The following is a 13,916-nucleotide window of genomic DNA, read 5'->3' on the forward strand; positions in this document are numbered from 1 at the left end:
ACCAACAACACAAATAGTTATGTTACAAAGGATTGCGAAAAGGTACACAGCGAAGGTGCAAAAGTAAACACAAACAATAAAAAATCCTTGGAAGATTGGAAAAAACAAAATTTTAAATTTAAGTGGTATAACAGTCTCAAAACTAATACAAGGGTTAGTCATAAATTTTTCGCCAGCACTAACAATATTTAAAGAGCTGTTCGCTGCTTGATAACCCAGGCAGAACACCAGAAGACAACACAGCAGAAGGATGAGCGAAATTCCTAGCGACATCACTGAAATGCGCGCTCGCCTGAGCGAGCAAAGGCGCGAGTGGGCCGCGAAAGGAGAGCCTTACCCGACGGAAGAATGGGCACGCCAACAGGCGGAAGCTCTGCAGGATGAAGCAGAGCAACAGTATTGGGAGGAACTCCCACTTATAGACGCGCTGAGGACCACTGCGTTCCAGCTCCGGAGGGTTCTCTCGAATCATCCGGTAAACGAGGATAGGTTGCTTGCGCTGGTAGATCGCCAGGAGCAAAACATGCTGAACTATGAAGCATGGATGGCGACCCACGACAGGATGAAGGAAGAGACGGAATGGTATACCGCAGTGTACCAGGGCCTGTTCCGCAACCCATTGTTCCCGATCTTTCCCGTCACCAGGCGGAGGAGCATCCGCCCAGGTATGGCCTTATTCCCGACCGAGGAGCGGAGACAGCAGGCGGCTGAGAGAGAGGCGGAGGAGCCACTCTTCCCGGGAGAAGGCACATTTCGGCGATTTTCGTTCTAAGGAAAATTAAGTAACTTAGCAAAAGAAAAAAAAAAAAATAAATAAATAAATAAATAAAATAATTATAAAAATAAGAAATATAACAAATAAAGAAATATATAATAAGTACAAAAAAAAAAAAAAAAAAAAAAAATAAATAAAGGAAACAGATATTACCTTGGCCCTTGCACCTTCGCTGTGTACCTTTTCGCAATCCTTTGTAACATAACTATTTGTGTTGTTGGTAACAGTTATAAATGGTTCGCAAATAAAAAATACTTTCCCAATTATATTTTTTATGACCTTTTTTATGAAGGGATAATATTTCTATGAATTTGTTCCATTACCTTGACCTTTGCGCCTGCGTCGAGGTATTTCAGCAATCCTTTGCATCACAACTATTTGTGTTGTTGGTAACAGTTATAAATGGTTCGCAAATAAAAAAATACTTTCCCAATTATATTTTTATGACCTTTTTTATGAAGGGATAATATTCCATGAATTTTTTCGATTACCTTGACCTTTGCGCCTGCGTCGAGGTATTTCAGCAATCCTTTGCAACATAACTATTTGTGTTGTTGGTAACAGTTATAAATGGTTCGCAAATAAAAAATACTTTCCCAATTATATTTTTTATGACCTTTTTTATGAAGGGATAATATTTCTATGAATTTGTTCCATTACCTTAACCTTTGCGCCTGCGTCGAGGTATTTTAGCAATCCTTCGTATCATAACTATTTGTGTTGATGGTAACAGTTACAAATGGTTCGCAAAGAAAAAAATACTTTCCCAATTATATTTTTATGACCTTTTTTATGAAGGGATAATATTCCATGAATTTGTTCCATTACCTTAACCTTTGCGCCTGCGTCGAGGTATTTTAGCAATCCCTTACACCATCACCTGACTTTATTGAAGGTAACCAACTTTACTCTGGGGTTATGGTACGGTTAGCAATGGGTGGTTTGCTTAATGGGATTTAAATTATCGGTGACAAATTTATAAGTGAAAGTCACAGACATTTTTGGACAAAGGATACAATTGGTCATATAGGTGTGGGTATACACATTTGTTATGGTGATAGAAAATGGGATAATCACAGTGTTTTTTCTTTTTACTGTATTACGCCGGAGTGATTTCAATTACTTTCTCAATTATAGTTAGTTTTAAATCGTTTTTGACATTCATATATTTTGTTCTTTCTAGACATTTTATTGTAGCTTATAACTATAGTTATGGGATGTAAGGCTAGCTAGTTAAGATTACATTTATTAAACCTACATAAGATGAAAGAACATGAAAAATGAAAATGTTTTATTTTAACAATATACTAGTTAAAGTGGATGATATTATTATATATTCTTAGTATCTGTCATTATGAATCAAAATTGTTTATCAAAAGAGCTTCTAAACAGTTTTTAGACAGCTTGTGAACAATTTATTTCTTAATTAGTTTTACAATCACAGGATACATCTTCCCCCAACATAATCGGATATGTTCCTCTAAGATTTATATATCAGTCCTGAGATATTTTGGCTTTGCGATCTTTCTCATGTACATAGCAAACACATTGAAAATCAGAGTGTAAGTTTTTACTTTACATCGAAAGTCGTCTAGTGATCAAGAATTTTTGATCATTCTTAACAAAAGACTATAAAAGCTCGTAGACGTTAATAACAACTAGTAACCAGCTAATAATAATTAGTAAATATCAAGTAAACAGATACTAAACATATAGAAACCCGATACTAAACAACTTGTATACATCTACTAAACAACTTGTATACATCTACTAAACATATAAAACCAGATACTAAACAGCTAAAAACAACTTGTATACATCTAGTAAACAACTTGTATACATCTAGTAAACAACTTGTATACATCTACTAAACAACTTGTATACATCTACTAAACATATAGTAACCAGCTAATAAAAACTAGTAAGCAACTAATAGACATCTACCAAGCAGATAGTAACCATCTAATAATAGCTAGTAATCAAAGTCCAAGCAGCTCAACCGCCATCATGAATCACGAAAACGAGATGAGTATTGTAATAAAAGAGTTTATTAAACTTATTCAGAATCTTACACAATGATGCCTTACTCATACAAATAGTATACAATTAGAATAGAACTAGAAAACTAGAACTAGAAAAATAGTTGACAACAAAAACCGATATTACCAGGTCCCAACACCTCTATCATAAACTTGAATCAGAAATTAAATTGAAAGACGCTCCTATGCTAGCTAATGATGCTTTCGAAATATGATATAATATTATTATGGGTTAGAACAAATGAATGCTTTAAAAATAATCCAACATCTGAGAAAGATTACATTGTGAGACCTATTTTACATCTATCTATGGGAACCAAGCGAAAATCTGCGTTTGGAATAACCGGCATGTTTCTTACAGAGGGATTGAGTAAGAAAATTAATTATATACAAATATACATCAAATATAATTAATTATGAATTTAATGAAATATGTTTACAATAATTAAATATATAACAAAATATTGAATTATCCTACAAATTTTGCTTCTGACTGTAATTAAAACGACAGGTACAAATGAAGGGGAAGTATTTTATTCAATGTCCTTGGGTCTTGGGCATGTGACTTTGATGACGGTCAGGTAATGATAGTTCACTGAAAGTGTGTTTGGCTAACACATCTTAGAAACTTTAACTTGTGTTCTTTGATAATTCTTAATAAGAGACTATAGCATCTCATAATACTTGTTAACATTTAGTAACCATCTAAAACCAAGTACTTTACAGATACTATACAGATAGTAACCATCCAAAACCAAGTACTGTACAGGTACTATACAAAAAGTAACCATCCAAAAACAAGACTAAACAGAAAGTAACCATCAAAATACTGCTAGGTAACAACTAAATACAACGTGTTCAACGTGTCAAGTCCATGTCAATATGAGTACTACCCTAAAAAATTATATATCTCTGGATAATCTTCAAAGTCAATACCTATTAAATTCTGGATGGAGCAGTGGAGATGAAATTTCTACAGGACCCAACTTCATCTTTTCTGTACCAATCAAATTTTGTTGGGATTGGCTGAGGTTTATAAAAAAGTTTTGTTAAATTGTAAACACGAACTAGTGTTGATGCTAACTAAGAATTGTGGTGAATGAATGAATATGAATGAACAAACCAGAAATGAAAAAACTTTTAAACTGAAAATTACGAAAAAAACCTGGAAAGTTCCCCATGTAACTCTGAGCTATTTTGCAAAAATTTAGATGTACGATGTTAATAAAAGTTGTGTAAACCTACCAATCGCATTCCAGAGTTGGGATTTATATGTTAACCCCAAATTGGGGTATGGGAATCAATAGAGCTGAAATGTGAAATTGTCGGTTAACCTTGAAAAAAACCAAGATTTGCCATAATTGGATTTACACTAAATGGAGAACTTATCACAAACAACTTATCAAACTTGAAAGTTCACATGAATTCTGAGTCATTTCCATAATAATCTGAATGTCGATTTTAGTAAGAATTAGTATGCTCACCTATATGAAATGTATACAAGATTTCAATCTAGTTACTATAATCGTGAATCAAAACCATTTTTGACCCCAAATGAATTTTAATTGAAGGTCCCTATTGTTGTGGTTGATCTTTCATATCTAAACGAATCAGTGAAATGTATACAAGATTTCAATCTAGTTACTATAATCGTGAATCAAAACCATTTTTGACCCCAAATGAATTTTAATTGAAGGTCCCTATTGTTGTGGTTGATCTTTCATATCTAAACGAATCAGTGAAAACTGGTCCTATTGATGTGAGAATTTCAATAGAACTGAAGACACCAAGTCATGAAAATACCCAAGCTTACTGTCTCCTTATACATGACCGCTTAGTTGAATATAACCCATTAAACGGACTAGTACAATGAGTTGTTTAACATTAGAAAAATGTTGAAAGATACTGTTTCGATTGATGTTCAAGGTTTCTTTGATAATAATAATAATTTTATTCTAAAGGAAATCGGAATCGTATTCGAAAAAGAACCAAACTTGAATAATAGTTTTTTAATAGAATCACCATATGATTTTACTTTGCTAAATACAAAATCTCGAAAGACTGCAATTTGGTTAACCAATACACATCACAAAATTTTTTGGAACGATGGAGAAAATAGTTTTCCACAAAGTCGAAAGTATCTAAGGACAATTACTAGCGGAAAACAAATTATTTGTAAAGGTGTGGAAAAGAAACGATTTCTACAGAAGTTTTTTTGGGAGTCGTCAGCTCATTAATATCGAGGAAATGGTCTGTCCGTCATTAAACAGGTTTAAAGGAAACCGGTTTCCCTATTGTGAAACACACCTTAAGGGCGGGGTTTGTGCTCTTAACAATGCATACATTATTTTGACATTTTTTAAAAGTAGCTCCAAAACAATAAAATAATTTTTATACATCATTTTAAAGTTGAGACTAGATGTGTAAAGACCTACAAGAAAATAAAATTAACAAAATGAAATTTCATGAGGAAATTGACCAATTTATTGAACAATTTAAAGGACAGATAATTGGTCAGCATTTTCAATACCTTCTAAACACAAAAACTATGTTCATGAATCGAGGTGGACATGATCTCAAAAGTACGAATTATGGTGAACACTTTACATTTTGTAATCCAGAAATGACGTCGGAAACGTGCGCCTGCTTCTTCTATGCAAATCGCTTGAATCAAAGCAGAAAATTAATTTCTATATATAATAAAAATGTTCACAATACGAAAATAAATGAATAAATATATTATTATGCTACAAAATAAACTTCTGACTTTTTATTTCGAGTTAAATTTACAGGTATGGAGAATGGAAAATATTTCCTTGACTGAGATTTGTCGGCTAGTTGTTGTGCGGTCGTGGTTTCAACCCCTATTATGGGAACGTATTAGAGCTAGAAGTCAGCCATGAGGTCGTTGGCGTGAGACCTATGATCTTGTCAATAAGCGTGCGCCTTCTGAGTTGTGCATGTGTCCCTTTTATTGCGGTCAGGAGGTCGCAAATACTTTGCTGCAGGTGGGAAATGAAAGATCTTGACAATTTATACACACAATCATACTCAGGTAGCCAATAGGGGACAGTTTGGTAAAAAACATTTCGAGTTTGGGAAAAATCAAAGATTTTCATTTGTTGAATTTCGAGAATGCATATCTTTGGGTAAAAAGATGAAGATGAAAACCTATATAAAATTTCCTTATAATCTCTGTAACCATATTTAAAAGTGTAAGACGAGATTGATGACTTAGATAGGCAACATGCATTCAGTTAAAATAAATAATTTTCTGAACGCATTTGACGGAGTTCTGTTCAATGCACACTATGTACGGCTCCAGTTCATACAATCAAAACTCTTTGAATGTGATGGAGGTAATATGAAAATATCTATTCATGGAAATCATATGAACACCTGCGTGTGGAGCAATAATGCAGCCACCGAGGGAGTTGATACTTGTGTATGCCATCGAATTTCGGATTACAAAAAGGAAGCACTCAACATTATGAATATATACTATAATCTTGAAAAAAGAATGAAAAATATTAAATAACGTAAACAACACGTTCGCAATACCAAATTAAATGAATAAATGTATTATTATGCTACAAAGTACACTTCTGACTCTTTATTTCGAGTTAAATTTACAGGTATGGAGAATGGAAAATATTTCCTTGACTGAGATATGTCGGCTACTTGCGAGTTGTTGCGCGGTCGTGATTTCAACCCCTATTATGGGAACGTATTAGAGCTAGCAGTCAGCCGTGAGGTCGTTGGCGTGAGGCCCATGATCTTGTCAATGAGCGTGCGCCTTTAGGCTTGTGCATGTGTCCCTTTTATTGCGCTGGTCAATGAGCGTGCGCCTTCAGGCTTGTGCATGTGTCCCTTTTATTGCGGTCAGGTAATGGACAGGTGCGCATGTTCGGGTAGCTCTTGCTTGAATCCCTTTTATGACATGTTTATGACCCATTTGTGGAAAGGAGAGAATCTTAGAGAATTTACCAGTTAAACGTTCTGGGGCGGAAACAAAAATGTGTGTTTGAAAATTTTTCACATCTGAGAATCATTAACTTGTGAGATTTATTTTATTGGGGTTCTTTTGATTTCTAAATTAATTTTACAATCATAGAAAATATTATTCCTCAACATGATCGGACATGTTCCTCTAAGATAACCATCTTTGAATACTTTGGGTGTGCGACCTTTCACACGTGCACAGCAACACCTGTGATAATGAGGCAAAAGGGTACGTGATCACACCTTTCCCCAACATGATCGGATATGTTCCTCTAAGATAACAACCTTTGGATACTATGGTTGTGCGACCTTTCTCACGTGCACCTTTCTCACCTGACTATTAATTGCACATAATGAGGGGAAGGATACATGATCAATATTGTCACATTGGGGATTTGGGGGCGATGGGGGCAATTAAGTATACTCTTTATAGACATGATCGTGACATTTTTATGAGTTCAAAATCCATTAAAATCACTTAATTTATTGGATTATGCTAATTGTCCCAGAACCCGCATAGGTTAATGAGGGGGAGGGGGGGCTTGGGGCCATTAATATGCTAATTGTCCCAGAACCCGCGTTTCCCTACTACTTGTAAACAATCTATTTCCTTCCAATACGTTTGATGCTGAATAAGTCCTACAATAAACAGGAACGAGTGCTGTAACTCAGTTGCTGGCATTTCAACCGCTTGCGACACGCAGAGGTTTTTGCTTGCAGGGATCTTGTTAAACGCCCGCAAAACGTAAGCTGTGACTCGAAGAACACGATGATATGAAGAGATTCGATTGAGAATTTGATCAAGGATGTTATCTTTAGATTCGGTGCATTTGAATGATGAAATTTTCTTATTTCCAAATTCGCATCTATGGTTTCGATTTTGTCCAACGACTGCGGCCAAAGATGTTCTTCCAACTTAAGAAAGGTTGGCCCCGTAAACCAACTTGTATTTTGAAGATCGCTGACCTTGCATCCACGAGATATGACGTCAACCGGTTTTTCTTTTCCTGGCACATGACGCCAAGAAATGTTCGATGATTGAGTTTGAATTCCTGACATCCGATTGGCAATAAAGCAATTTAATTGGGAGGAGTGCATAGTGAGCCAGTGTAATACGATTTTGGAGTCTGACCAGAAAACAACCTTTTGTATGTTGCTGAACTTATATTTTATTTTGTTCCACGTATCACAAAGAATTGATGCAGCACAGAGCTCTAATCGTGGAAGAGAAAGGACTTTAATTGGGGCAACCTTTGACTTTGCTATGAGTAAATGCGATTCTACTGATCCATTTTGAATTGAGCGCAGATATATACAACAGCCATATGCACGCTGTGAAGCATCTGCGAATCCATGTATTTCGCAGTCATGTTTCGGGGAAAGTCCTACATACCGGGGTATGGCGATTTGGTTTAAATTGTGCAAGTCAGGATAAATAGATTGCCAACGATCTATTAATTGTTGAGGCAGTATTTCGTCCCAATCCAAATGACTCATCCACAGCTCCTGCACAAAAATTTTGAATCTTATAACCACTGGTCCTAACAAGCCAAGTATGTCATATAAGCGTGCAATAATTGAGAGAATGTTCCTTTTCGTCATAGCGTTAGTTTTTGGCAAATCGAACCGAAAGCAAAATTCGTCCACCTGGGGCCTCCACGACATTCCTAAGGTTTTTGTGATATCTTTGCTGTGTAACTTGAATCGATGTTCTTTGATATTATCATCCAACTTGGTAAAATTCCATTTGGCTAACTCCAATCCGGCACAAGATAAGATTCCAGTAACTTGATCAATCTTCAATTTTAAATCCTCAATGCAGTCAGCTCCTGTTAGGAGGTCATCGACATACATCTCTTTAGATATAATTTCTGATCCTATCGAAAATTCTTTCCTATATTTCTCTGCTATGAAATGCAAACTTCTGATGGCGAGAAACAGTGCACAAGCAAGCCCATACGTGACAGTATTCAACTGATATAATTTCAACGGGTCAGAAATGTTGTGCCTCCACCAAATCAAATGAAACTTGCGGCCATGGGGATCTACAATAAATTGCCGATACATTTTTGTTATATCAGCTGTTACAGCATGCCTATACAACCTAAATGAAAGCAGGGTTAAGATAAGGTCTTGCTGAACTGTCGGTCCAACCATTAAAATGTTATTTAATGATACTCCTGTCGACGACTTCGCAGATGCGTCAAAAACTACACGCAACTTTGTTGTAGAGCTGTCTGGACGCAGTACAGCGTGATGCGGGATTACATAGTGAGGTTGATTTGGGTCAAAACTATCTACAGGTTGCATGTGCCCCAGATCAATATATTCTTGCATGAAATCAGAATACATTTTTTTTTGATCGGGTAAACGGTGTAAACGACGCTCTATTTGCCAAAATCGGTGCTTGGCAATATCCACTGAACTTCCCAATTGTTGGGTAGATTTCGAAAAGGGAAGCCGAACTTGAACTCGCCCATTCTCGAGAAAAGCAGAGTTTTTGCAGAAGTGGCGATCACATTCTTCCTCTTCCTCTGGTTTTGAGATGATTCTGGAAATGATTCGATTTCCCAAAACCTTTTTAGATTTTCATTCAGCTGTTCGGACTGCGAGATTTTGCACATAAGAACATTAGCCTTCGCCCTAGATTGCGGATTGTCAACAACTTGTCCACCAATAATCCATCCGAGTGTAGTGTTAAGTAGGCATGATTCCTGGGTGCTTAGTAAAATGTCAAACAATGGGTCAGCCAAATCTATTCCGTCAGGGATTGACCACGTTGATGATTCTATTCGAGTGGCGGGTTGAGTCAATGCTATTGTCTTGGTAACAGCAAATTGCAATGACCATTCGTCAGCAGACAAACGTGAGCGTATGGTCGTCGAGACTGAGAGCTGAAGTTTTGCTCTAACATCTCCTATACCAGAAACTTCAAAATGTTGACGCTTTCGCTGAAGTTGTAATTTGTTGGCCAAAGTATCTGTGATAAAGTTAATTTCCGAGCCAGAATCAAGCAAGGCCCTTGCCGGGTGGAACATTCCGTACTTATCCTGGATAAGAACTATAGCGGTTGGGATAAGAGCTCGATTTGATTTACGAGAAAGACATGCGACTACCTGTGTGGAGCAACGAGGTTGCTCGTTTGTTTGTTCTACATTTGATTAAGAAGTTTCTTGTGTTTCACTCCTGCGATGTAACGAAGAATGGTGCAACCCGCGACAAGACCGACAGCGAAATTTTGAAGGACAGTCAGCTGCGATGTGGCCCTTATGAAGACAGTTTAAACATAGCGCTGCCTGTTTGACCCAAGCATGTCGCTTCTCATGTGGAAGTGCAACGAACGAAGGGCACGATCCTAGATTGTGATCTGTAGAATCGCATTTTATACAACTGCCTCAAGCCGTTAGAAATGCCTTTTTGTGGGGGTGATTTAGTTTTTCTGAACGCTTATCATACTGCTTGAACTCCTGGCCTGGCTTTGCGCTTCATTCTAGAAACTGAAAATGCCTACCTAATATGTTGTAGAAATTGTCCCAAGATGGAAAATGCTCATAGTTCTGACCTCGATCATAAGCATGTTTTGAATCTGAATCAACCTTTTGCAAAACGAGCTGAACTAAAATGGCTTCAAATGCATTTTGTTCGGTGCCAAGAGAGAGTAGTGAACCACGCAAAGCTGCCACTGTGTCTAAAATTTCTCGAAGGGATAAAGAATCAGATTTTCTCATTTGAGAAATGGCAAAAAGGCTAGATACATGTTCGAGTAAGATCAACCCTTTTTTATCGTATCGTATCTTAAGGCGCTCCAATGCCTTTTTGTAATTTTCTTCTGATACTTGAAATGCAGCCACTACACTCAATGCAGGACCAGAAAGACATCCGAGTAGATACGTAAACTTGTCAATATCAGAGAGTAAGACATCATCATGAACCATATGATTGAAGGCTGCAATAAAACGGTTGTACTCCCCATATTTTCCGTCAAATTTTGGTAGTTTTAGAGAAGGTAATCGATTATGGGAACTGGCCCCTAAGCATGTGGAATTTATCAAGACGGAGTCCTCAGGGCCATTGCGCTTGCTAACATTTGCACGTTTTAAAAGCGTAGATTTTGTTGCTATAAAATCTGTCTATTTCTTCAATTTGCTGTTGAACTTGACACAATTGCCTAAAGTGCGATTCCAAAAGGGCCAAGTGACACTCTGCCGATGCAGCATCCATTGCTGTGTCTGCAACCGCTCGATTCGAAGTTCGTTGCATGTTTCGTTGCAGCAGAGTTCTTTTGCGCCTAAGTGCAGCTAGCTGTTCTTCTACAGATGGTTTGGTCATGTTTGCAAAAAGATGAACGATCAGCCAAACTGTAAGGAAAATGCGTTTGAGAAGCTTTGACAAGTTTTGAAACCCTACAACAGTTTTAAAGTAACTGCGAAACCTTTTGATGTAAAACTGGGGTACATCAAGCCTGCGTGTTCTAAGAAGCTTTTACGACATAGGTTAAATAAATTTGACCTATATATATAGATAAACCCAGACTTTTCCTTTTCTTTTATTTGTATTATTTGCGTCCGAAAGATCAAATCACAAGTGAACTGGGTTAAATTTACCGATTTAAAAGCATACGTGCTACAGTAGGTGTCTCAGGTGTACTGGTGATGTAATGGTGTGATGCCGTAAAGTCCAAGTTGAGATAACTTTCAACTGATCCGCTTGAATTGTAGCTGCTACTGAATCCCTTGTGATCCCTCGCAGCCGAGTTGTTAAGGTTTAGGACAGCTGTCCTGTCACGGTCGCCAATGTTTAATCCGCTGCCTAATGGGAGGCAGCCAAAGGTCAAATTTGCCCTCGTGCAAACGCCAGTGGTTGTTGTTATTGCACCGCCTCTGCCCCTGTGCAGATGGCGGAGCTTGATCCAAAAATTAAAACGACGGAGTCAATGATATTTACTTCACGAAGTTCTGTGTGAGACTGTATTCTGCTTTTGGTTATACATTTGGTTGGGCTGTGCATAACAAGAAAGCTTATGATTTACCGTTTTCATTGTGGATCATAATGCTTTACAATAGAGGGTAATCTTTTGCATACAATTTCAACTAAAATAAAGAGGCAAGCGTGAACAACAGGTTTATGTATATTTATAATATTTAAATTTAACGTTTCGTTTTTATTAATCGGTTGAAGGATACATTAAAAGTCAGCGTAAACTGTGAATGGTACCATCACTTCCTTTTGAACATTTGTGTATCGTAAAGTGGCATCCTTCATGTTGGGTAAGCGTGAGACTTTTTTCCCACAGACTTCTGAATGTCGGTTGGCAGCATCTTCACTCAACGAGTAATTTAAACAACCATTTTTCTGTCAACCATTTTTTTGATTTATCTCTCGCAACTTGAGAGGAAACCAAACTGAAATAAAGATAAGCACAAGAAAATTTTTTTTTTTTTTAATATGAAAGCAAATAAATATTATAAAATTTTAAAACAAAATAAAAAAAATAGATATAATAATGATATGATAAAACAACTTACTTCGAGAGATTTTTAATCCAAGTATAATGTGCTTTACATCCTTCCTCCAGTATCAGCATATTTATAGAATTTGTGCTCACTTCAGGGGAGTAAAATATATGTCCAAATATAACTCCATCGTCGAATCCGAAAAGTGTAACATTTATATCTTTATTTATTTCCATAAACTTAGATATATCTGCAGGCTTAAGTGGAAATTCCAATTCAGTGAAATTTGATGTGATCCTATTGACTTGAATGAGTTCATCATTATACCCGTTACTCGTAGAGTAAAAGGTACTAGATTCGTCGAAAAGTATGTAACAGGCAGAAGGAAGCGTTTCCGACCCCATAAAGTACATATATTCTTGATCAGGATCACTAGCCGAGTCGATCTAGCCATGTCCGTCTGTCAGTCTGTCCGTCTGTCTGTCCGGATGAACGCTGAGATCTCGGAAACTATGAGAGCTAGGCTATTGAGATTTGGCGTGCAGATTTCTGAGCTTCTTACGCAGCGCAAGTTTGTTTCAGTAGAGTGCCACGCCCACTCTAACGCTCACAAACCGCCCAAAACTGTGGCTCCTACAGTTTTGATGCTAGAATGAAAATTTTAACTGAAATGTATTGTTCTCATAAATACCTATCGATTGACTCAAAAAAAAATTTACCACGCCCACTTTTACGCCCACAAACTTCAAGAAATCGTAAGTATGAACGTGGATATCTCGGAAACTATCAAGGATAGAGAATTGGGATCTCAGACTTAGATTCCGTAGCCTTGTGCGCTGCACAAGTTTGTTACGCAAATATGCCACGCCCACTCTAACGCCCACAAACCGCCCAAGCCTGTGGCGCCCACAATTTTCATGCTAGATACAAAATTTTAACTGAACTGTATTGGTCTCGTCAATACCTATCGATTGACCCAAAAAAAAAATTGGCCACGCCCACTCTAACGCCCATAACGCTTAAATCTGTCTACCGCCGATAGGTGGCGCATTTCAATCTCGCTTTGCTGCTTGCATATCTCCATTTCCCTTTGGTCCCTTTAGCTGAGTAACGGGTATCTGATAGTCGAGGTACTCGACTATAGCGTTCTTCCTTGTTTTGTTTTTGGAAATATTGTATTGTATTGTTATTTTTACTTTTCACTTTATTATACTTTACTTTAACTGTAAAGTATTTTACGTTTTATCAATTTGATATGTTCACACAACTCAAATCCCCTTAACTTAATACAAGTTAGAAGCAACATACTTTAGATATTCACGCTCACTTTCCCATCTAATGCTCGCTAAAGAGGGGGAGGATATCGAACTCAAGCTTGTTTCACACCACAAAAGTATGCGGTCTAATATCCCTCAAACCAACACCTTTTGACCACAAGACCGTAGACAGGTTACACTAACAGATGTCATCTACAACCGTAATTGAATCAACAAAATGGCCACGCATAATAAAACAACTTCCCCTCCTCCTCCGCCTAAATATCGTTTAACAAATTCCTACGCATGACACTCCTACACACCCTATTCGGGTAAAGATCACTCTAAACAACCACAAATCCTACGCATGACATTTGCACCCCTAACACAC

At 37.2% G+C, this 13,916-nt stretch overlaps 1 protein-coding gene across 1 annotated transcript in view; it reads left to right on the top strand.

The window, feature by feature from the left end:
- Positions 1-250: 250 nt before the first annotated feature.
- The window catches only part of LOC119562305, a 239,037-nt gene continuing 225,371 nt past the window's right edge, over positions 251-13,916 (top strand). The window contains exon 1 of the mRNA XM_037875461.1: positions 251-582. Coding sequence (XP_037731389.1) covers positions 251-582 — 332 coding nt within the window. The remainder of the gene's footprint in view (positions 583-13,916) is intronic.

Source organism: Drosophila subpulchrella, unplaced genomic scaffold (assembly GCF_014743375.2).
Source record: "Drosophila subpulchrella strain 33 F10 #4 breed RU33 unplaced genomic scaffold, RU_Dsub_v1.1 Primary Assembly Seq42, whole genome shotgun sequence".
NCBI classification, from domain to species: Eukaryota; Metazoa; Arthropoda; class Insecta; order Diptera; family Drosophilidae; genus Drosophila; species Drosophila subpulchrella.